Source organism: Kogia breviceps, chromosome 1, assembly GCF_026419965.1.
Source record: "Kogia breviceps isolate mKogBre1 chromosome 1, mKogBre1 haplotype 1, whole genome shotgun sequence".
Lineage (NCBI taxonomy): Eukaryota > Metazoa > Chordata > Mammalia > Artiodactyla > Physeteridae > Kogia > Kogia breviceps.
In genome coordinates, this window is record NC_081310.1 from 83,179,719 (window position 1) to 83,200,833 (window position 21,115).

General features: G+C 43.2%; 2 protein-coding genes across 8 annotated transcripts in view; one reads left to right on the top strand and one right to left on the bottom strand.

Moving 5' to 3' along the window:
* Positions 1 to 23: 23 nt before the first annotated feature.
* VPS72 (vacuolar protein sorting 72 homolog) lies at positions 24 to 10,992 on the bottom strand. Of its 2 annotated transcripts, none has more exons than XM_059080799.2 (6): positions 10,504 to 10,992; positions 7,055 to 7,207; positions 6,762 to 6,876; positions 6,176 to 6,352; positions 1,113 to 1,257; positions 24 to 612 (listed from the first exon to the last, which is right to left on the bottom strand). In XM_059080799.2, the coding sequence occupies exons 1-6, from the start codon at positions 10,618 to 10,620 to the stop codon at positions 225 to 227; spliced, it is 1,095 nt and encodes a 364-aa protein (XP_058936782.1). In that variant the 5' UTR covers positions 10,621 to 10,992; the 3' UTR covers positions 24 to 224. The 2 variants fall into 2 exon arrangements, with proteins under 2 accessions (XP_058936782.1, XP_058936792.1); XM_059080809.2 differs by having other exon boundaries at positions 24 to 592; positions 10,504 to 10,739.
* Positions 10,993 to 15,008: 4,016 nt separating this feature from the next.
* PIP5K1A (phosphatidylinositol-4-phosphate 5-kinase type 1 alpha) overlaps positions 15,009 to 21,115 on the top strand; it is a 38,027-nt gene continuing 31,920 nt past the window's right edge. The window contains exon 1 of one of the 6 annotated variants that reach the window (XM_067035679.1): positions 15,009 to 15,553. In XM_067035679.1, coding sequence (XP_066891780.1) covers positions 15,472 to 15,553 — 82 coding nt within the window. In that variant the 5' untranslated portion in view covers positions 15,009 to 15,471. The remainder of the gene's footprint in view (positions 15,554 to 21,115) is intronic. The other 5 variants (XM_067035702.1, XM_067035672.1, XR_010841007.1 and 2 more) reach the window with 5 other exon arrangements.

A 21,115-nucleotide genomic window follows, 5' to 3' on the forward strand; every position in this document is an offset into this window, starting at 1 on the left:
CCAACCTAGATTAGACACCAGACAAAAGGGATCTTTCTATTTTATTAGATTAAAAAACACAAACAAAAGCAGTAGGAACTAGGGGAAAAGATAGGGAAAGAAATACAGAGAAGGGCTGGACAAAGATCAGCGATGACAAAGGGGAGAAGCAGCCTTCTTAAGAGCCCTAACTTAAGAGCCCCAAGTTAGGACAGGAAAGAGGTTTCTAAGGACTAGACATCCCTTCATTTGATGACAATTTTCTGGCGCAAGGCTCGGGGGCCAGAGCCAGGGAGGGGCTCAGGAGGTGGTGGGCCAGGGCCCAGGGCTGAAGCAGTGGGCGGCAGTCCATGGGCAGTGATGTACTTCTTGTAGGCCTCACGGATGATCTTGAAGGCTCGAGCAGTGGCATAGGGTATGTCTGTAACAGGGTCCCGGTACAGGGCTGGGCGATGGGTCACTGGGCAGACCTCCTGAACAGGGACCTTTGGAGGCCGCCCTTGGGGAAACCATTCCTCAAACGTCGCATCGTCACTAAAAGTGATGAAGGTACGTGAGCAGCGAGCAGGAGGGATGACGGGTCCAGTCCCAGCACGGGGAGTCACTGCAGAAGCTGTGGGAGCAGGATCAAGTCTGAGGGAAAAGACAGAGAAAAACACAAAGAGCCGAGGGACTTCCCTGGTGGTCCAGTGGTTAAGACTTCTCTCTCCCAATGCAGGGGGCCCGGGTTCGATCCCCGGTCAGGGAACTAGATCCCACATGCACGCCACAACTAAGACTGAGCGCAGCCAAATAAATAAATAAATAATTTAAAAATTAAAAAAAGCTGAGGAGAGAAAACTGATAAAGAGATCAGACAGGTGAGGAAAGAGGAGGAGGCAGTGGGTGGCAACATTCTGAGAGAATCTATTAAGTGATAGGACAAAACAAAGCAGAGCTGGATGGAAAAACAGAAAAGGAGAAGAGAGAGGCTAAAATAGAAATAGGAGATGACAGGAAGAGGAATCTGAAAGATACTCAGGTGTTAGAGAGCTGTGTGAGGAAAGCAAGTGAGATGGGGCTGAGGGAACACAAGCTGAATACAGAAGGGAGAAACTGCACCCCTCTTCTCCCCTTGAGGTTCACTCACTCACCCTTCTACGTCGACATTCTCTTCTTTAGGGCCTGGCTCCCCAACTAGTGGCACCGTCACTGAATGGTAGGTGATTATGGGCCCAGGGCACTTCCGCTTCTTGTGGACCTGCTTCTTTTTGTCAGCCTCAAGCCGCTCATATGTCTCTTCAGGAAGGAATGAGGGGATGGTCAATTCCTGTCTTCCCAAACCCCAGTTCTGTCCTACAGTCTCTTATCTTCCTGGCTGTCTAGTCACTGCCTACCCAAGCCAATCAGGAAAGTCCTCTAAGGCCCTCAAGCATCTCCCGTTTCATAAGCTTTCTGCTTGCCCCTCTTCACATCCTCTCTGCTCATCATTTCTTAGGTCCACTTGGTTCCTCACCCACTCAGAACTGTAGGACTTCAGAGTTGAAAGGGACCCTCTGATGAAGAGCCTACTCATTTCCCCAGATACCCCTCCGTTACTGCCCTGTCAACTTGCTCCCATCCAAGGCAGTGCACTGCATCTTCAGGCATCTCTAGTCATTAGAGTTCTTTCCCATTTTGAGCTGAAACATACTTCCTGTTGACACTGTTTTACCTTTTAAGGCCATAAGGGACACAAGTCTAACCTGTCTTCCACTTGACAGTCCTTTAAATAGTTGAAATTAGTGTCCATGAAGCAAAATATACAAACAGCTCATGCAGCTCAATATCAAAAAAACAAACACCCCAATCAAAAAATGGGTGGAAGACCTATATAGACATTTCTCCAAAGAAAACATACAGATGGCCGAGAGGCACATGAAAAGATGCTCAACATCACTAACTATTAGAGAAATGCAAATCAAAACTACGATGAGGTATCACCTCACACCAGTCAGAATGGCCATTATCAAAAAATCTACAAACAATAAATGCTGGAGAGGGTGTGGAGAAAAGGGAACCCTCTTGCACTGTTGGTGGAAAAGTAAATTGATATAGCTACTATGGAGAACAGTATGGAAGTTCCTTAAAAAATTAAAAATAGAATTACCATATGACTCAGAAATCCCACTACTGGGCATATACCCTGAGTAAACCATAATTCAGAAAGACACATGCATCCCAATGTTCACTGCAGCACTATTTACAATAATCAGGTCATGGAAGCAACCTAAGCATCCATCAACAGATGAATGGATAAAGATGTGGTATATAAATGCACTGGAATATTACTCAGCCATAAAAAGGAACGAAATTGGGTCTTTTGTAGAGACGTGGATGGATATAGAGACCCTCATACAGAGTGAAGTAAGTCAGAAAGAGAAAAACAAATACCGTATGTTAACACATATATGTGGAATCTAGAAAAATGGTACAGATGAACCTGTTTGCAAAGCAGAAATAGAGACACAGACATAGAAAACAAATATATGGACATCAAGCAGGGAAAGGGGGGTGGGATGAACTGGGAGATTGGGATTGACATATATACACTAATATGTATAAAACAGATAACTAATGAGAACCTGCTGTATAGCACAGGGAACTCTACATAATGCTCTGTGGTGACCTAAATGGGAAGGAAATCCAAAAGAGGGGATATATGTATACATATAGCTGATTCACTTCTCTGTACAGCAGAAACTAACATTGTAAAGCAACTATACCCCAGTTAAAAAAAAAAAAAGAAATTAGTGTCCGTCTCTCTCCAGGCTGATCACAACACCCCTTCCACTGAACCATTCCTCATACAGCATGGTTCTGAGTCACTCCCTCCTTTGCCACCCCTGTGCCTAAAATACTCTTCTATTCCTGTACTTATCACAGTCTATGGCAGAGGCTGCAAGATGGCAGCCCCCTTATGTGTTTTGCTTGATTTGTATAGCATTTTAAAGAAAATTTTGAATTAGTTGCTGACATTTAAAAGTCAGGAAATTACATTTAAATACAGAGATTTCTGGTCCCTTTTAAAAATAATAAGAAAATCTGGTAACCCTGTGTCTGTATTCTCACAGGGCAACAATTAGCTGAGCTGAGTAACTGCTCCTCCTTTCAGGCACTCCTCTCTAGTTCACCACAGTTCCCCTTGCTGGACCCAGTGACACTGCTCTATGGCAGTTCATTGTTGGTATATAAGTCTCTTCCTTAAGGGCAGTGACTGTGACTCATATTACCTATACATTATCACAGTCTCGCAGCATTCCACACATTACAGGAATTCAATAAAGATTTGTTAATGTATAAACAGATCTAAATATTCCTGGTCCCTTTGTCCTCCTTAAACGTGGGTACTGTGAACACAATTCTCTAGATAGAGTAAGAGCAGAAGAGTCCTCTGGACTACACACCCGCCGCCCCTCCATCCCCCCACACCCCCAGTGATTTAACCTCTTTTGTACTTGAATTCTGGTTGCTAATATTGCTTTCTTTCTCTTGAGCCAACCTTCCAACCCTTCTCTTGAACACTTCCCTATACCCTCTGTAACTCCTGCTCTATAAGCATGCCTTCCAAAACTTGCCTTATGGGAAACCTGTCATCCACAGAGGCCAACACTCTCCTCTGGTAGAGGCTGATTATTCTCTCACATCCTGGGCAGGATGTGCCTGTGTCCTATTGGGCCCCACACTTCAGGTCTCTTTGCTCCACTCTAGATACCTCTGTTCTTCTAGGTCTTCAGTACTTCTAATACCTGAATACCTCTTCATTCTATCTATCACCCCTTCCAGGCTTCATTTTCCTTGTTATTTATTTATTTATTAATTTAAACCCTCTGTTTTATGTATTTTTTGGCCACACAGCACAGCATTGCGGATCTTAGTTCCCCAACCAGGGATTGAACCCGTGCCCCCTGCAATGGAAGCGTGGAGTCTTAACCACTGGATCACCAGGGAAGCCCCTCGTTTTCCTTTTTAAATCGAGCTTAGGTTCCTCAATCTATCAGTCATTCTCTTGTCAGTCTAAACTCCCTCACCCAGACCTGGATTGCTGAGTGCTACTGGAGAAAAGTTACACAATAGGTAGAGTGGAACCCCAGAAATTCATGGTCCCAAACTTCAACAGACCCGCCAACACCAGCAGATGATCCTATCTCCACAAGTATTTCAAACAGTCTTCACTCTCAAGCTTCCAACTCTATTCCCAACACCTGAGAGATGACAGTGCCTAAAAGACATCAGATGAAAACTACTGCACTGTCCTGCTCTGGATTTACAACCCTACAACTATGAGCCACCCTTCCTTCCTTCCTTCCTCTTAATGGAGGCCAATTCTTCCACCCATGCCCTAGCTCCCACCCTGCCTCCCATTTCTCCAAAACCCTACACTACTAACAATCCTTTCTTTCTTTTCTGTCTTTAAATTCTTTCAGTTGCATCTCACCAAAAACACACACTCTCCAATCTTTGAATAAAACAGAACAATGACAAACTCTACCTTGACCCCAGACCTCCCTGTTCCCTCTCCTACCCTTCATGGCCAAATTTTAGAAGTCTGGCTTCCCAACCAACTTCCAAATGGCCTGGTCCCCAAAAAGTGCTAAGGTCATCTCTGACCTCCATGTCACCAAAACCAATGGACACTTCTCAGTTCTCTTCACTGGTGTCTCAGCAGCTCTCAGCAGCTACTCTGTTGTAACAGTTTCTTTCCTTAGTGCTCTTATGACAAACTCTCCTGGAGTTTCCCACTCTCTGGCCACTTCTCAGATTCTTTTCTAAGCTCCTCCTCTTACAGGAGACCATTACATTTTAGTGTCTGCAGGACCTTCTTGAGCCTCTGTCTACTCTTCTTCCTCGGTAATCTCATCCACTCCAATGTCAATTACCATCCATATTCTAAAACTTCCAAATTTATATTTCTAGCCCAGATATCTTGTCCAAGAATCAGATTTTGTGTATTTGACTGACTTCTCAGCACTGCATGAATTGCTCATAGACACTTCAAATCCAACATGTTCAAAAGTGAACTTATTATTTTTTCTCCTGCCAAACAAGCCCCTCCAGGATCTCCTATGTCAGTTACTGATATCAGAAGCCTGGGAATCACTCTCTTTACAGTGGCCTGAAACAATCAATGTAGTCAAAGGATACAGATTGTAATTACAGTGACATCAAGTGACCACGTTATTTGTGATGGTTCTCAGTCACTTATATGTTTTAAGAGATAGCTACTATTTTAAAGCACAGCATTGCCATTATACAGACAGAGGTTATATTTCCCATTTTAAAGCTAATATATTAAAAAAAATGTCACAAGAATACATCTTGAAAATGTTGGAAATGAATTAAATCTTTTCTCAGTCATTGTGGTCTTTTGGAGTTAAGTTATCTACATTTCAAAACTATCATTAAACTGAAATGAGTTGGGTCCAAATATTCTGGGTAAACAATCTTCTACTCCACAGTGAAATTGTATTTGGGTTATACACATTCAATTATATGTGTTTAGTCAAAAAAGAGAGAGATTCAGAGAGAGAGAAATAACAAATTAAATGTTGTAGGAGATTTCACCTGTTGTTTCACTCAATGAAAGTATGCCCCAGAGTGAGCATGTGATGGGAGGTACGAAATCTGCTGTTCCCTCAATTTCTCACGTACCTCTCATGATCTGAGAATCCTCACCATCCTTCAAAGAAATGTATGTTTTTGTAGAATATATTACCATACATGACTGTGTGCCCAATAGCACATAAACTGAAGAGATTTTAAAGAATTTTTACTTTATAGCAATGTATCCCATGAACTGACTGATTCTACTCAATTTCTAATTCTCATGATCATTAAAGTAAGCATCATCACCCCATTTTGTGAACAAGGAGAGAAAGATGCAAGTAGGTTGCAAGTAATTTGCCTGCAGTCTTACAGCAAATGAACAGCAGAACTAGGATCTGAACTGAGTTCTATACGATTCTTATTTTACACCAAAGTACTTCAATATAACTTGTTCTTCAGAGCCCTCAAAACTGCTTATTTCCTTGCTCCTAATCACATACTCTCCCCATTTCTTTCTTCTGATTCCCTTGTCCCAAATCTCCATCTTTCCAGTTCTTTGGGTCCTCCAGGTCTCAGTTTTTCTCATGCTCCTCAGCCCCTCTACCCACTGTTCTGAAAACCACAGACTGACCCAGTGAACGTAAGTTGAGCTCTTCTGTGATCTTGGCCTCTCTGAGCAGCTCCTCCTGGGTCAGTGGCCGCTCACAGTGGGGCCCCTTTCGCCGCCGTGACTGGCCTTGCCTCTCTTGTACCCGAAGGAATGTTTGTCGTGTGTGCTCAGCTGTAGATTGCCGCATGGACTTCCGACCTGGGAAGAAAATAAGAGAGGGAGAAATCTTTGAATTCATGTCTACCTCCTCTGTATTTTTTTTTAATTTTAAAACTTTTTATTTGGAAATCATTTCAAACTTACAAAAAATTTATAAGAATAGTACAAAAAACACCCATGTATCCTTTATCAGATCACCTGTTAATATTTTGCCCTATTTGCATTCTGTGTGTGTGTGTGTGTGTGTGTGTGTTTTCTGAATAATCTGTGAGTTAAGTTGCACACATCATGGCTCTCTTCCCCTAAATACTTGGTATATATTTCCTAAGAATAAGAATTGTCCTTACATACCCATAGTACAGTTACCAACTTCAGTAAACTTAACACTAATACAATATTTTATCACCATATTTCAATTTTGTCAGTTGACCCAAACATCCCCACTCACTGTCAGAGCCATCATCCTGTAGTTCTAGTGGAAGCAGCGCCTTCTCTTCTCGGGTCTTCTGAGAGCTACCAGCTGGGGTGCTGACCTTTCGAGGCCTCAAGCTCTTCAGAGGCTCCTGGGGACAGATTGGAATCAGACACCAGGGAAGAGAAGAAATAGAAGAAACAAGATGAAGATCTTAGGAAGAGAAAACCAGCACAGTAGGAAATGAGATTGGTGTGGGGACAACTAGGACCTGATGAAAGGGAGACTACAAATTAAGGAAGTCCAAGAAAACCAGGCCTCCCCTGCACCTTATATGCTTTGGTGACTACTCGGCGCTTCCTTCTTGGCTCTTCTGCTTCTCCATCACTGGATGGCTCATCCCCTTCGTCGATGTCGAAGTCAGAGTCCACCTCATCCTCTGTGTCTGACTGGTCTCCTTGATACTCATCATCTCCTGATTCCTGAGGACATAGGGAGATGAGGTTCTCACTGGCATCAGTTATTAATGCCCCTCCAGGAGGAAGAGAATCCCTTTGCTTATTGATAAGGGCTGCCCCACTCTCCTTCCCATCCCAACCTTTCATTTGCCTCAGGCAAGAAGCTTTCCTAGCTGATGGCTCCAGCACCACCCCTTCTAACATTAATTGATTGCCCTTCTCCTGTAGCACACTGTGTTAAGTGCTGGGGTACAAAAGGATATGGTTTGATCTCTACCTTCAGGGGTCTCACAGTCTAGTAGATGTCACAGCATAATTATAAAAGGAAGTTTTAATACAAGGCAACATGTAAACTACCAAAGGCAATAAAACATTACAGGTGTTCAAAGGAAGGTACACCTGCTATGGCCTGGGAAGGTCTAAACTTTAGAGTTTATTCCTTTAGAACAGGGGTTGGCAAACTTTTTCTGTAAAGGGCCAGATTAAAATAGGTAGTGGGCCAGATTCAGCCAGCAGATAATAGTTTACTAAACCCTGCTTTAGACTCTAAAGAATGAAGAGGACTTGAGCCATGGTTTAAAATACTGGTAGTATTTAGATAACCAAGAGGGAAGAAGGAATCATGGGCAGATCAAATGGCAGAAACAAAGATGCAGAAGCAGGAATGTGTATAACATGTTGATAGAATAAGCATTTAGACCTAAGTAAAGCAGAAGGTTTGTCTCTAGCAAGAAGTCTTCCTAGCTGACTGCTTTTGGCTCCAGTACAGCCTCCTTCCAACATTAACTGATTGCCCTATAGAGCGACAAGATTTGAAAAGAAGGTTGCATTCAATCTGTAGAGAAACTTAAATGTCAGGCTAATAAACTTATGACTTTAACTTGCAGGCCAGTGATTCTCCATCCTCTCCCTCTCCTTACTTGTCCCAGCATTGATAATCTCTGTTGAAGTAAACTAAAGTTACCGAGAAATATGTCTCATTCCTCAGATGAGTTGGGACAGAAAAATAGTTGGGTACTACTACTATCTATAATGGGAAGCCACCGAAGATTTGGGCGGAGGGGAAAACTGTATACAAGGGGTGTTTCAGAAAGCTCTGAAGGTGGTCGGATGCGCTGGAGTAGAGAACATGGAGTAGAGCCAAGGCCTGAGGTGATACAAGCTAGGGCTAAAACAGCAGCCACCCTGAAAAGGAAAGAGGAAAAAAAAACAGTTGGGGGCAGGAGAGTTAATTGTGCAGGGCTGCACCTCAAGCATGTGGCTTTCTCTTCAGTCAATGATGAGATAAATGGGCTAATCTTGGTACACATGGTGCCAAAGTAAGCAAATAACACAGTTGACACTCCAAGCCAGCCAGCGTTCAGTCTTGCACTGATGACCATCATTTCCTCCCAACTGATGTTTGTGAAAGACAACCTGGGAACACATTAATCCATCCCCTCAGCCCTGACCTGGTATTAAGTCAAATCACCAGAGGGTAGTAGTTCAACTACACATTAGCTTAGTGCCCAATTGAAATGCTTTCACTAAGTTGCGTATTTACTACCATTCCTTTGGCTTTTATTGAGGGTCATTAAGAGACACGACTAGATAAGAGAATGTTTTTACAACATCTACCAAACCCCTGTTACTTTATATATAACGATACAATTCTCCCTAGGTTTAATGCTGAATACGTTTATCTCTCTTAAAGAACTTATATGCTTCTTTCTTACTAAAAAAAGAAATTCAGGATTTGGCTGCCAGGAAAGTCACAGCTAAATTTAATATCAACTGCTATTACCATTTTAGCAGAGGCTCCTGGTACAATTTCTTCTGATCTGTCTCTATTTTTACTGTTCCTACTTTTTGTTTATATGGTAAGCCTCCTTAAATGCTTTTTGGAAGCATGAAGGGTACATATTAGATAATAACTCGTAAAATGACAGGAATAGGAAAATGGCCTTTGGAGGAGGGATGGGAAGGTTCTATTTTAAACTAATTGGTCAGGGCTGTGTAAGTAATGATTCCTAATCAGTCAGGAAGTCCTGTGGATTCTATTTTCTTAATTTCTCTTGAACCCTCCTCTCCATGTTTCTCCACTCCCACTGCCTCCTTCAAATCATTTTCCTCATTACAGTGTGATCTTTCTAAAGTACAAATCTGATCATGAAATAATCCTCTCAGTCCTTGGAATGAAGAGCAAAACTCCTTAACATGGCTCACAAGGCCGTACAGCATCTGACCCATGCCTACTCCCTCTAACTTTTATTCTCCTTCATGGTCTGGAGAATGAGAGTATGTGTGCGAGCTCCAGACAGGGATCTCAGTGCCTTTACATATTCTGCCCCACCCCCTCGCTGGACTAACTTTCCTCCTCTTCCTGCTTCCAGTCCTACTGCTCTTCATCCACCCAAGACCTACTTTTCATACTGTCCTCAGTTCAGACATCATGTCCCTCAAGGATGCCCATCCCAAACAACAACTTTGGCTCCCATGTGTTACCACAGAACCCTATGCTTAACACTTATTTTACTCCTTATCACACAATATTTTAACTGACTGTTAACTCAGCTAATTCCCCCACTGGAGTCTGGAATATGTAAAGACAAAGAGGTGTTTTTAATTCTCTCTGTTTTCATAGAGCCTGTCACGGTGACTGGCTTGCTCTAGGCGCTTAAAACATTTAAAGAATGGATAGATTCCATCAATAAAAGTTTAACAAGTGCCAACTCAATCCAGACACCGGACATATACTGTTGAACAAAACAGACCACCTCTGACCTTACAGAGCTTACAATCTAATGGGAAAGTATACGCAAATAAGCCAACCAAATCTAATTACAAATTGAAATATGTTTTATGAAGGAAATATACGGGGACACTTTTTAGGACAATCAAGGAACGGTTATCGAAGACATCTATACAACGAGATCTGAAAGCTGAAAAAGGAGTAGGTTAAGTCCCTCTAATTTTCTTTTGAGAGGTTCCTTTCTATATTTCACGTTAATAACCAGGCAGTGGGCCAACGTGTATATACCGCGTGACTACGATGTGCCTGGCATATGCTAGACACGTCAAAAGTGCACTTAGAGACACAACTGGGGAAATACACAGTAGGTTTCGGCCACACTCTGGAGTCCTCCGGACAGCTTCTCCAAGTCCATCCAGGGCTCCCATTCTAGGACTCCAGTTTATCCCCCCATCTCGCCCACCCCATCTCGAGGATCAGCTACCAGGGCTCCTCTCTCTTCTCTACCCCCTTCTTCGTCCGAGGTTTCTCCCTTCGTCAGGCCTCCTTTTAGCTTTCTTCCCTCCCTCTTCCTGGGCCCAGCTCTTACCTCTGTGAAACCCCCATAAGTCGTCTGGTAGAACTCATCTTCCTCCTCTGCCTCCAGGAGCCCAGAAAGTCGGTTCCCCGCGGTCTTCCGGGGGGCCCGGCCCCCAGCCAAGCTCATATCGCCTACACAAACTGCGTTGCCACCAGCAGCCCCTCACCCAGCACCGTTCTCTGGGCTCGGTGCTCTACACCACTACCTGCGGGCGGGCGGTGGAAGTCGGTCGCCTACAGGCAGAAGTAGCAGAGCGTCGAGAGGCTCCTAGTCCCATCCCCTAGGCCTTCTCAAAGCTTCAGCCCCGCCCACTCCTGCGTAGAGACCACCCCAAGCTCCCCGCCCCAGTTCGCGTGCCCATCTGGGCTGTGGAATGACTCCAGTCGGTGACACCAGGAGCCCCACTACCCCAAGTACAGAATTTGGGAGTCTAGAAATTTTCATTTAGAAGAGGTCAGTCTCCCTCTGCTCCAGTACGTTTTCCACTCTGCTGTCAGTAGAAACCTTTCTAAAAACCCAGATTTTGTCACTCTTCTGCTCAAAAATCTTTAATGGCTCCCCGTCAACTACAGGATAAAGTCCAAAATCCTTGCGGCAGAATAGTAGTGTGGTTAAGAGCACAGCTTTAGAGCCAGCCAGACCTGAGTTTGCGTTTGAGCTTAAGGTCTTCTAGCTGTGTTACTTTGGACAAGTTGCTTTACCTCGCTGAATTTCAGTTTTCTCATCTGTAAAGTGGGACTAATAATAATACCTATCCTTTAAGATGGTTGAGAAGATTAAGAAATGTAATCCTTGTTAACTGCTTAGCACAGTATTTAGTAAGCACATATATGTTTAGTAGGTGATAATTATTAATTTTTTTGTATTTATTTATTTGGTTGCTCTGGGTCTTAGTTGCGTCAGGCAGCCTCCTTAGTTGCAGCTTGCCGGCTCCTAGTTGCGGCATGCGAACTCTTAGATAAGGCATGCATGTGGGATCTAGTTCCCTGACCAGGGATCAAACCCAGGGCCCCTGCATTGGGAGCGTGGAATCTTAACCACTGCACCACCAGCGAAGTCCCTAGGTGATAATTATTCACATGGCACTCAAGGTCCTTCATAATTTAGCCTCTCCCTGCCTTTCATAGCCTCAACTCCTGCCACATCATTCTATTCTAGCATCATTTCCCTGACACCGATTCACTGTCATGCCTCCATGCTTGTCCTTCTTAAAATCTCTTTTCGGGCTTCTCTGGTGGCGCAGTGGTTGAGAGTCCACTTGCCGATGCAAGGGACACGGGTTCGTGCCCCGGTCCGGGAGAATCCCACATGCAGCGGAGCAGCTGGGCCCGAGAGCCATGGCCGCTGAGCTTGCGCGTCCAGAGCCTGTGCTCAGCAACGGGAGAGGCCACAACAGTGAGAGGCCCGCATACCGAAAAAAAAAAAAAAAAAATCTCTTTCTTTTCTTGTCTATCTGGAAAAATTCCAATTCTATAAGACAGTGGAGTCTTCTCAACACCCATTCCTCTCTTCCCAGTCACAGCTCCTATAACACTTGGGATCATGCCTCCTAAATCCTCGGGAATAGTTCCAATCTCAAATAGTTTGTGGTATTACCAAGAATGTATCAGTACTTCCTTGGTGGTCCAGTGGCTAAGTCTCCACGCTCCCAATGCAGGGGGCCCGGGGTTCGATCCCTGGTCAGGGAACTAGATCCCACATGCCGCAACTAAGAGCCCACACGCAACGAAGATCCTGCATATTGCAACTAAGACCTGAGGCAGCCAAATAAAATATAAAATAAATATTTTAAAAAAGAATGTATCAAAATAATGCCATTCACAGCGACATGGATGGACCTAGAGATTGTCATATAGAGTGAAGTAAGTCAGAAAAAGAAAGACAAATATGGTATAATATCACTTATATGTGGAATCTAGAAAAATGGTACAGATGAACTTATTTGCAAAGCAGAAATAAAGTCACAGATGTAGCAAACAAACTTATGGTTACCAAGGAGGGAGGGAGGGAGGTGGGATGAATTGGGAGACTGGGATTGACATATATACACTACTATACATAAAATAGATAACTAATGAGAACCTATATATAGCACAGGGAATTCTACTCAATGCTTTGTGGTGACCTAAATGGGAAGGAAATCTAAAAAAGAGTGGATATATGTATGTGTATAACCGATTCACTTTGCTGTACAGCAGAAACTAACACAACATTGTAAAGCAAATATACTCCAATAAAAATTAATTTAAAAAAGAGTGTATCAACTTCTCTTCCCATTTTTTATTCTGAAAATATGGTTTTCAAAACACAGCATTTGTGCATACTCTGCGATGGCACCTATTATGTTTTATTCTAATCATTTCTGTGTCTGTCTTTGTCTTTAGTCTGTGATCTTTTTGAGGCCAGGGACTTTATCTTCATCTGTGTATACCAGGAATTCCCATAGTGCCTAGGATGTAGTTGAGGCTAAATAATGCTAATTCAATGAATGAATGAAATAATGACTAATTTAGTGAATAAGATACCCATCCTCTTATTTTGCCTCTATGTTGACCTAGCCACTCCATTTTGACGTTAGGAACTGTCCTAAGACATGAAGGTCACTTTAGTAAGGATATGTGTGTTTGTGTCTGTGTATACATGATTTCCTTCAAGTCTGTATTTTGAGATCACCAGATTGCCACCCCCCTTTCTAAAGGATATATTGGTGAACTCCCTTTTGCATTTCCTTGGGGACACCAAGCCAATGTGTCCTGTTCTGCCCCTGCTTCCACACCCTGCCACGTCACCCCAGTACTGCTATGCCAGGAATGTTACTGGGGAAGAGTGGCTCTATGACTCAGAGGCCACCCCAGGGATTGACTGGGAGTGGAGGCAAAGACAAGGTTTGGGGGAAAATATGGAAAACACCCCTAACCCCACTTTTTAAATTTTGCCTTCATCCATTCATATATTCAGGAGCATGTACTGGGCACCTGCTCTGTGCCAGGCACTATTCTAGACGTCTGAGATATAAAAATGGATAAGATGTAATCTTTGCCCTGAAATGTTCACAGTCTTATGAGGGAGACGAACAAGCAAACAGACTGACATAATACAAGGTGGTAGGAGTAATAGTAGCTATTTTCTGGTACATAAAGGAGAAACAAAAACCCCTAAGAAACTACAAAACAGGGGTCTCTTCTTTCAGGAGGGCTGAAATCTAATTCATAGATCAAATCTGAGGGAGAAGATCCCCCTGTTGACTTACCGCCTTGGTAAGTCAGGGTTTTATTGGTCTATTTCCAATATTAAAATCAGAATCATAAAATACTTCAATGTTACACAATCCCACTGCTATGGAATTATAAGTGGTAATCCAAGCATTTGAAGTTTGTCTACCTTCAGTACGTAAAGGAAGATGAATAACCCAGCAGGTGGCAGCAGGGAAACAATTATTTTAGATCTTGATGAGGCAGCGGGTAGAAGGCAGAGGTAAATGCTTGGAGATATTTTCTGGACGTTCAGGTCCTATGTTCCCTTTCGAAGACCCAGAAGACATCCGGATAGAGGATAACCAGGCCCATGTTGGGGGCTGCAACACCCAGGATTTTCCCTCCTTTCCTCTTCATTTATTCATTCCACGAATAATTATTGAGCCCCTACTATGTACAGACTTACGTCATGGGATGAGCTGGAGATACAAGGGTGAAACACAGTCCTTGCTCTCTAGCAGCTTACAGTCTGTTCAGAGAGAGATAGTCAGGTCTTCATATCCCCATCAGGATTCATAATCTCCAGGGTATTTTGTTAAAATTGAGCGGGGTTAGTACGAAGACTAGACTAGAATGGGGAATTTCTCTGAGTCTCCATGCCCTTTGGAGCATAGGTAACTGAGAGAGGCTACGGGCTTGGATCACAGGAAGATTGTGTTAGGTTTCTGATCGCCTTCCGTGGCCCTTTTGGACAGGTCTTTATTCCTGTCCATTTATCAAATAAGTGGACATTATTCGTTCATTTATCAAATATTTACTCAACTCAATCACTGTGCCCAGTATTGCGTTTGAGGCAAAGTGTAGATCTGTTTCGAATATCATTCAGAGGAAGGCAAGACATGCACGCATGTTTAAGTAAATGGTAAACAAGACAGTAAAGCCGGAAGAATACTTGGTGGAATGTGATGTTTTGTGATATTCGACGTTTTAACATCTTTGACTTGACACCGGCGCTTCTATCGGGAGTTCTTCCTGGGCTGTGAACTGAAAGGGTCAGCCCCGCGTACTCTGATCCCCTGCTCAGACTTCGCAACCTAGTCCCTTCAAAGAGTCAAACGTAGATTCTTCGCAACCTAGTCCCTTCAAAGAGTCAAACGTAGATTGACTCACCGAGGCACCGTAGACAGGGGCGCGCCGTCTTCGACCCTTGGATTTGTTAGGGCGCGAGGGACCCGCGTCATGTGACCAGAAGCAGCCTCCTGATTGGCTTGATTTCTCTGGGGGCCTCCCTCCTCCCCCATTGGATGGGATGGGCCGCGGAGGAGAAGGTTGGGCGCATGCGCGATGCCTGGATTACCTTGGCCACCGGGAGTGGAGCGGTGGGGTTGGGCGATAAACAGGCTGTGGCTAGGGAGGAGGGGGAGGGGGCATTCGCTCCGCTGGGACTTCTCACTCCCCACCCTGTTCTTTTAGGTGTGGTTTGGTCCGGACGCGGGGTCCCGGCAGCTGGCTTGAGTTTCCTCTGTTGTGAAAGGGGAAAGTAGCTCCCGCGGAAAGCGCTTAAAGTTGCTGAGAGGGTGCGAGACGAGAGTTCTCCCCCATGCCCGCCGAATGGTGCGGCCCTGAGTTGGTCCCGGAGCCGGCGCGACGTATCTGAGAGAGGGGGCGGGGAGGTGGCCCGCAGAACGCGGGTTCTGTGAAGAGACGTGGGGAAGATTAGACTCCGAGAAGAGGAAGAAAACTGAAAGGGAGCAAGGCCGCTGAGGGGGAGGGGGCTGCCAAGATGGCGTCGGCCTCCTCTGGGTCGTCGGCGGTTGGGTTTTCATCCGCGGATTCCGGGGTCCCTCCCTGCACCTCGTCCTCAGGTAATCAGGGCGGAGCGTGGGCTGGGGGCTGTTGACAGCTGTGCGATGGGAGGAAGAGCAAGACCCAGGAAGGGCACCTGTAGTTGGGGATGTCCGAGTCGTTGCCGGTAAGGAGGACAGTGGACTAGGCTTCCCTAGCTTTTTGAGCTGGCAGGGGGAGTGTGAGGAAAGGATGCATTTGACTGAGAAAGGGGAAGCTGTCAGGAACATTGGCTGGCTTCGAGGAGACTGGGTTGAGGACTTTGAAGGAGTAGGGTCAGGAAGATTGTTTAAGGTCAGGAGATTGACGGTGGGGGTAGGAAGGCAACAGAAAGGGAACCGAAGGGAGTAGAGAAAAGTAGAGTAAATGGAGGCTTCATAAGTAGGGAGGAATTACGTAGTGTGAGAGGCAGGTAGAATCCAAGTTGATTGCAGGATTAACTGGGTGAAACTGTGGAAGAGAAGCCATGGGACTTAAAAGGTATGGAAGCGTTATGGAACGCTTTCCATTGCTGGGGAGTTAGGGAATTGTGGATTTTGTTGGTGGTGGGAGTTATTGGAGCCGTCTTTTTAGTCAGAGCCTTCCCCTAATGCGTCATTCCTTCTCACTTCGTGCCCCCCGCCCCCAAACACGCGTGCGCTCGCACAGATAACACGTACACATTTTATCAAACATCCTCCTTCGGAGACTCCCATCTCTAGATTGCCCAACTTGGGGAAGGAATGGGAGGTTTTGAAGAAAACCTGAGGAATGTGGAAAATCAGGGCTAAAAGACCCTGTAAACAGATGGAGAAGGCGGAACGGTGGCGTCTCGATTTGCAGTAAAGGTTGAGGGAGGTGATGCTGGGAATTAGGCCTGAGAAGGATGGGGTGGGGGTGGCTCTCAGTGCTGTGGCGAATATTGCATAATAGGAAATGGACTGGAGGAATGATTAGGCACGACATTGGCACTTGGAGAAGTGAGCCAGGGAACATAGCTCAAAGTGGTTAGAAACTATTGAAGGTTGAGGAGGGCTGAGGAGCCCACAAGAAAAGCAACAGATTGTGTGTAGGAGGGAAAATGTGGTGTTGGGGTTTGTGTGTGGGGGGGGATAGTTTGAGTCAGAAACTGTTCTAGAGTTTCCATCAGAAATGCCTGGGGTTCCACAGTGACTGTTGCCTCTACACTGTGAACAGGAGAGGCTGCCACATGATGGATGCTTTACCTGAGACATTGACATTTCCTTAGGCCTGGGATTGCATCCTTCCCATCTTGAGTTGACTAAATAGAGGGTTCCACCTTTCATATTCCAGTTCAGATGAGCAAATACTTAGTCACAAATATCTCTTTCCAAACTGCAGTTTTATTTATGTACATCTATTTTTAGTTTCTTGAGAGGTGATTTTTACTTTTCCTATAAAGGATTAGCAGGCCAGAACAACTCATGTTGCATTCTAAATGTGAAGAAGGATAAAGTTAAAATGACAGTGTTTTTAATACAGTAGCTCCTCAATTTAAAGCCTCTTCTCCCCCTCCCCCAGTGCTGAAAGAAGAATGGTTGTGTACAGTCATTAAACAGACTTAACTATCAAATCAGGTATTAGAAACCAGGTTAATCTTTTTTTAAAAAAATTTATTTTTTATTTTCGGCTGCCTTGGGTCTTTGTTGCACGCAGGGTTTCTCTAGTTGCAGCGAGCGGGGGCTACTCTTCGTTGCAGTGCGTGGGCTTCTCATTGCGGTGGCTTCTCTTGTTGCGGAGCACGATCTCTAGGCGCACAGGCTTCAGTAGTTGTGGCTCGCAGCCTCAGTAGTTGTGGCGCACGGGCCTAGTTGCTCCGCGGCATGTGGGATCTTCCCGGACCAGGGCTCAAACCCGTGTCCACTGCATTGGCAGGCGTATTCTTAATCACTGCGCCACCAGGGAAGTCCTACTATCTATTTTAGATGTCACTATTTGATATTTTTGTATGTTTTTATATTTTCTGCCAGATCCGAGGACTAGCAGGATGTAATTCAGATTGAATAAATGTTTTTTGCTATTGTGTTTTCACCAGAAAATCAAAGACTAGATTTTAGTGGACTTTACAGCTCCTTCTTGGCTCTACTGTGTTCATATGTGAAGTCAAGATATAAAATGACTAAAAATAAATAGCTTAGATTCCTTTTTTAACTTTTGTTTCTTAACACCCTCCTTTTCTGCTTCTTTGGCAAATACTGAAATGGATTAAGAAATTAAGAAAAATTCTCATAAATATTTCTGAAAACATGGGATTATCGTGTGCAGATATGCAGTGTTGACTTTTTGGTGTATGTGCATGTTCACTTAGGTTTTGGCTTACTGAATTTAATTTAATAGAATATTTCTTTTCAAGGATATGTTTTTGAAGAGGATAAGATGTTTGATTCTGATGCAAAAAAGGCTACTGAGAATGTGTTTTATTTGTGATTGGAGGGGAGTGCTGCTCTGTCCGGATGGTACCAGGGGAGTTAAGACGTTGGCAGGAATAAACAATGGTTTATGATTTTCTAAATTGTTAAAGGCTAGCTTTGTATAAATTCAAGGTAGGACTCTGTGTGTGTTTGTGTTTTAATCATCCTAAAACCAAGTTACTGTCCTTAGGTGTTTAGCTGAACTCAAATATTGGTGAAACTGAAATCCTAAAGGCAAGATTCTCTGGCAGTGTTGAAAGTGGATACAAAATAAGAATGTCAGGATTCAGGGACAGATTGATGTTTTAGATAAGTCACTCATAACCTTTGGAGGCTCAAAATCTTTTGGCATTCAAATTAGGAAGGACAGGTAATTTAGAACAGTTGTTCCCTGCCAGTATTAAACTCCTGTCTATATTATTTCACCATTAAGCGAGAGCTGGTCTTTTAAGCTGCTGACAAGTGAAATACAGAAGGTAGAGCAAAGCATTCACTCTGAGAGATATTTGAGAGATGTCTGAGAGATCTTTTCCCATGGGAGTAATTACCATGTTTGGATTTGTGGGAGGGAGGCAATTATAAATGAATATCAGTTTACAGCAGCCATTATGTGCTTGTTCTTAAACTTTGGTTAAGAAAAGATGATGCAGTTTGCTGTCAGCTGTTTCATGTGTTAAAGGAAATGTATTCCTTCTCTTCCTTTCCCTCCTATCCTCATTATTTGGACAGTGGCACCACTTAAAAAATAAAATCAGCCCTGATAAAAATAAAATCAGCCCTGATAAGGTGCTGTTGACAGTGCGACCATCTGTCACACCAGTGTAAGAGAGCCCCCTGTCTGCAGTTTGACTAGTCCATCAAGAGTTTGAAATTCAGTCACTGAGTCACCTTTTTACCACCAGGAAGGGAGTAAAGAGTTTCTGTTTTGGAGACTTGATTTGAAGTTAGTGGAGGAGTTAAAAAGTAAAGTTAGAGTGTTGAGGTGTCCTTTGCTCCCCTGAAATAAGAGCTGTGTGATAAAATCATGTGTGACTCCCCTAAGAAAAAGCACTTGAAACCTTAGAAGATCATGAACCTATAGCTCCTTTTGCTTCAGACCAGAACATTTCTGAAATTGTCACACGTCACCAAGTGATTTTATCATGAGCACAAATGATTTGGAGGTAACTTTTACAGCTCCTTTTCTTACTTCCCTTAACTACTGAGAGAGACCCTGGAAGACACAGGAGAGAAGATTTTTACTTGGAACTTTTGTAGTAAAGCCAGTCTTATCAGTCCTTGATTCTGGTGGCTTTGTTCTTCTCAGCAGAGCTCCACCAGTAAATGTATGCTGTAATCTGATAACTCCAAATGGTAGGGGTTTTTTGTCTGTGTTCTTTGGTACAGTGTAGGCCATTTGTAGACTGATCTCTTTCCCTTCAATTCTTCCATACTAGTGAAAAATAAAGCAACTTAAGCCACTTTATTGGAGTGAGAAAATGAAATTTGGAAATGTAAAGATAGAACAGAATGCCATGTAGGCAGAATATCACCAGGTTTCGTTTTGATTGGTTTTTTATAAGTAGGGAGACATTTTTCTTTTTGCTTTCTCCGCAGAGGGTTTACACCCACCTAGCCCCTCCTTTTTTCTTTTGTCCCCTTGGTAGATTTTGCCGGAAAACTGACATTAGAATGTCATTGTTTTTAATTATCCATTTATTTCCACCATGGCTGCTCAAGCCCACTGTCAAGTATAATTATATAGACTTATTAGGTATCCAGTATCTGATATTAATTGGTAATGTGTACTACTTATAAGTTAGCTTTGAATATCAAAATACATATTATGTTTTGTTTGTTAATTTCTGTGTGCTGTTTTGGTTTGATATAAAACTTCTGATTAATAACTTTGCTTAAATATGTGCTAGCTACTAGCTGTTAAATATTTTATCAGTCTATTTTTCTTTGATAATAAATAATGGAAACTATAGCCTGTGAAGTGAACAACAGCGATAACACCAGGCCAAATTCAGAACTGGAGAGAAGGAAAGTATGTGGGGGTATTTTGTCCTTTAAGCTGTATATTTTCTTTCCTAGAATTTTGGGATATTCTTACTTGACATGAAGAAAGCAAAAAGACCAAAGTTGTCAGTTTCTTTCTTCTTTTTACTGGGTGTATCCTCTTGATCAAGGATACAAGTATGCTTCAGGAAGTATGCTGTTTCTGATAGCTCGGCAGAGAGAATCTCTGTTTCTCTGTGTTCCAAACCCCAGCCCATCATTCAGTATCAAAGAGAGAGTGTTTGGACTGATGGTGTTTCCTAGAGGAAACCCCTTCCTAGTTCATTTCCCTTGTTGCCCTTCACTTCTTCACCCTTTTCTATCAAAAGAGAACATTGTTTAGTTTGTACATATGTGTTGGTTCTGTTTCATTCATATCTCCTATGAGCTTCTGTTGTTTCTTTTACTGTTTTTTTTGTTTGAAGTGAACTTTTTTCCCTCAACCCCTCCATCTTTTTAAACTTTGTTACTGATCATTTTTCTTTCTCCTGTGAAATTAGTCTGTTTGTAATGGCTGTATAATATGTATTAATTTTAAAATATCTGATTCCCAAAAAGTCACCTTATTGTTGGAGTCTGAAGAAGACTGGTAAAAAGAGAGAGAAGGGCAGATTCCTTGTAGGGAGTTCCATATATCTTATTATTTGCCTTGTGTACTAAGCTGAGCAATATGGAGTTAACCAAGAATAAGCACTATCCCAAAGGATCAGTAATGTTGATGGGGAGTGGGCAAAGGGAAGTTACAGGAAGAGAATGGGAAGAGTTTTTTTTTTTATTTTAGGGATATATAAATAGCTTAGAGTATATTAGCTTTTCTGTGCACAGTGTAGGTAAACATCCCTGGTAAACTCCAAGTTGTTGTCATTGACAAGAACCTGTATAAAAGGGATAGCAGAGAAGTAACTTGGCCATATCTCTTATATTCTTGCATTAGTGTCTGGGAGGTGATTGAAGTGCATTGTTGAGGTAATTTATGCTCATTATGATATCATTTAGGTTACTTTCTCGGCTCAAATATGTACATTCTAAGCCAGCAATATCCACTGCTTTTTTTCAAGATAGATAGAACCAGGTTTGGAAATAGAATTGGGAGGTGGTGATATGCCAGAAATCTCAACTGCTTCTTGGCTG

Excerpts from the sequence above, each read along its gene's own strand:
- VPS72 (XM_059080799.2), bottom strand. The coding sequence starts at position 10,620 with ATGAGCTTGGCTGGGGGCCGGGCCCCCCGGAAGACCGCGGGGAACCGA. Across the intron at positions 6,877-7,054 it reads TAGTCACCAAAGCATATAAG|GAGCCTCTGAAGAGCTTGAG; the intron begins GTGCAGGGGAGG and ends ATCTGTCCCCAG. Across the intron at positions 6,353-6,761 it reads ACAGGATGATGGCTCTGACA|GTCGGAAGTCCATGCGGCAA; the intron begins GTGAGTGGGGAT and ends TTTTCTTCCCAG.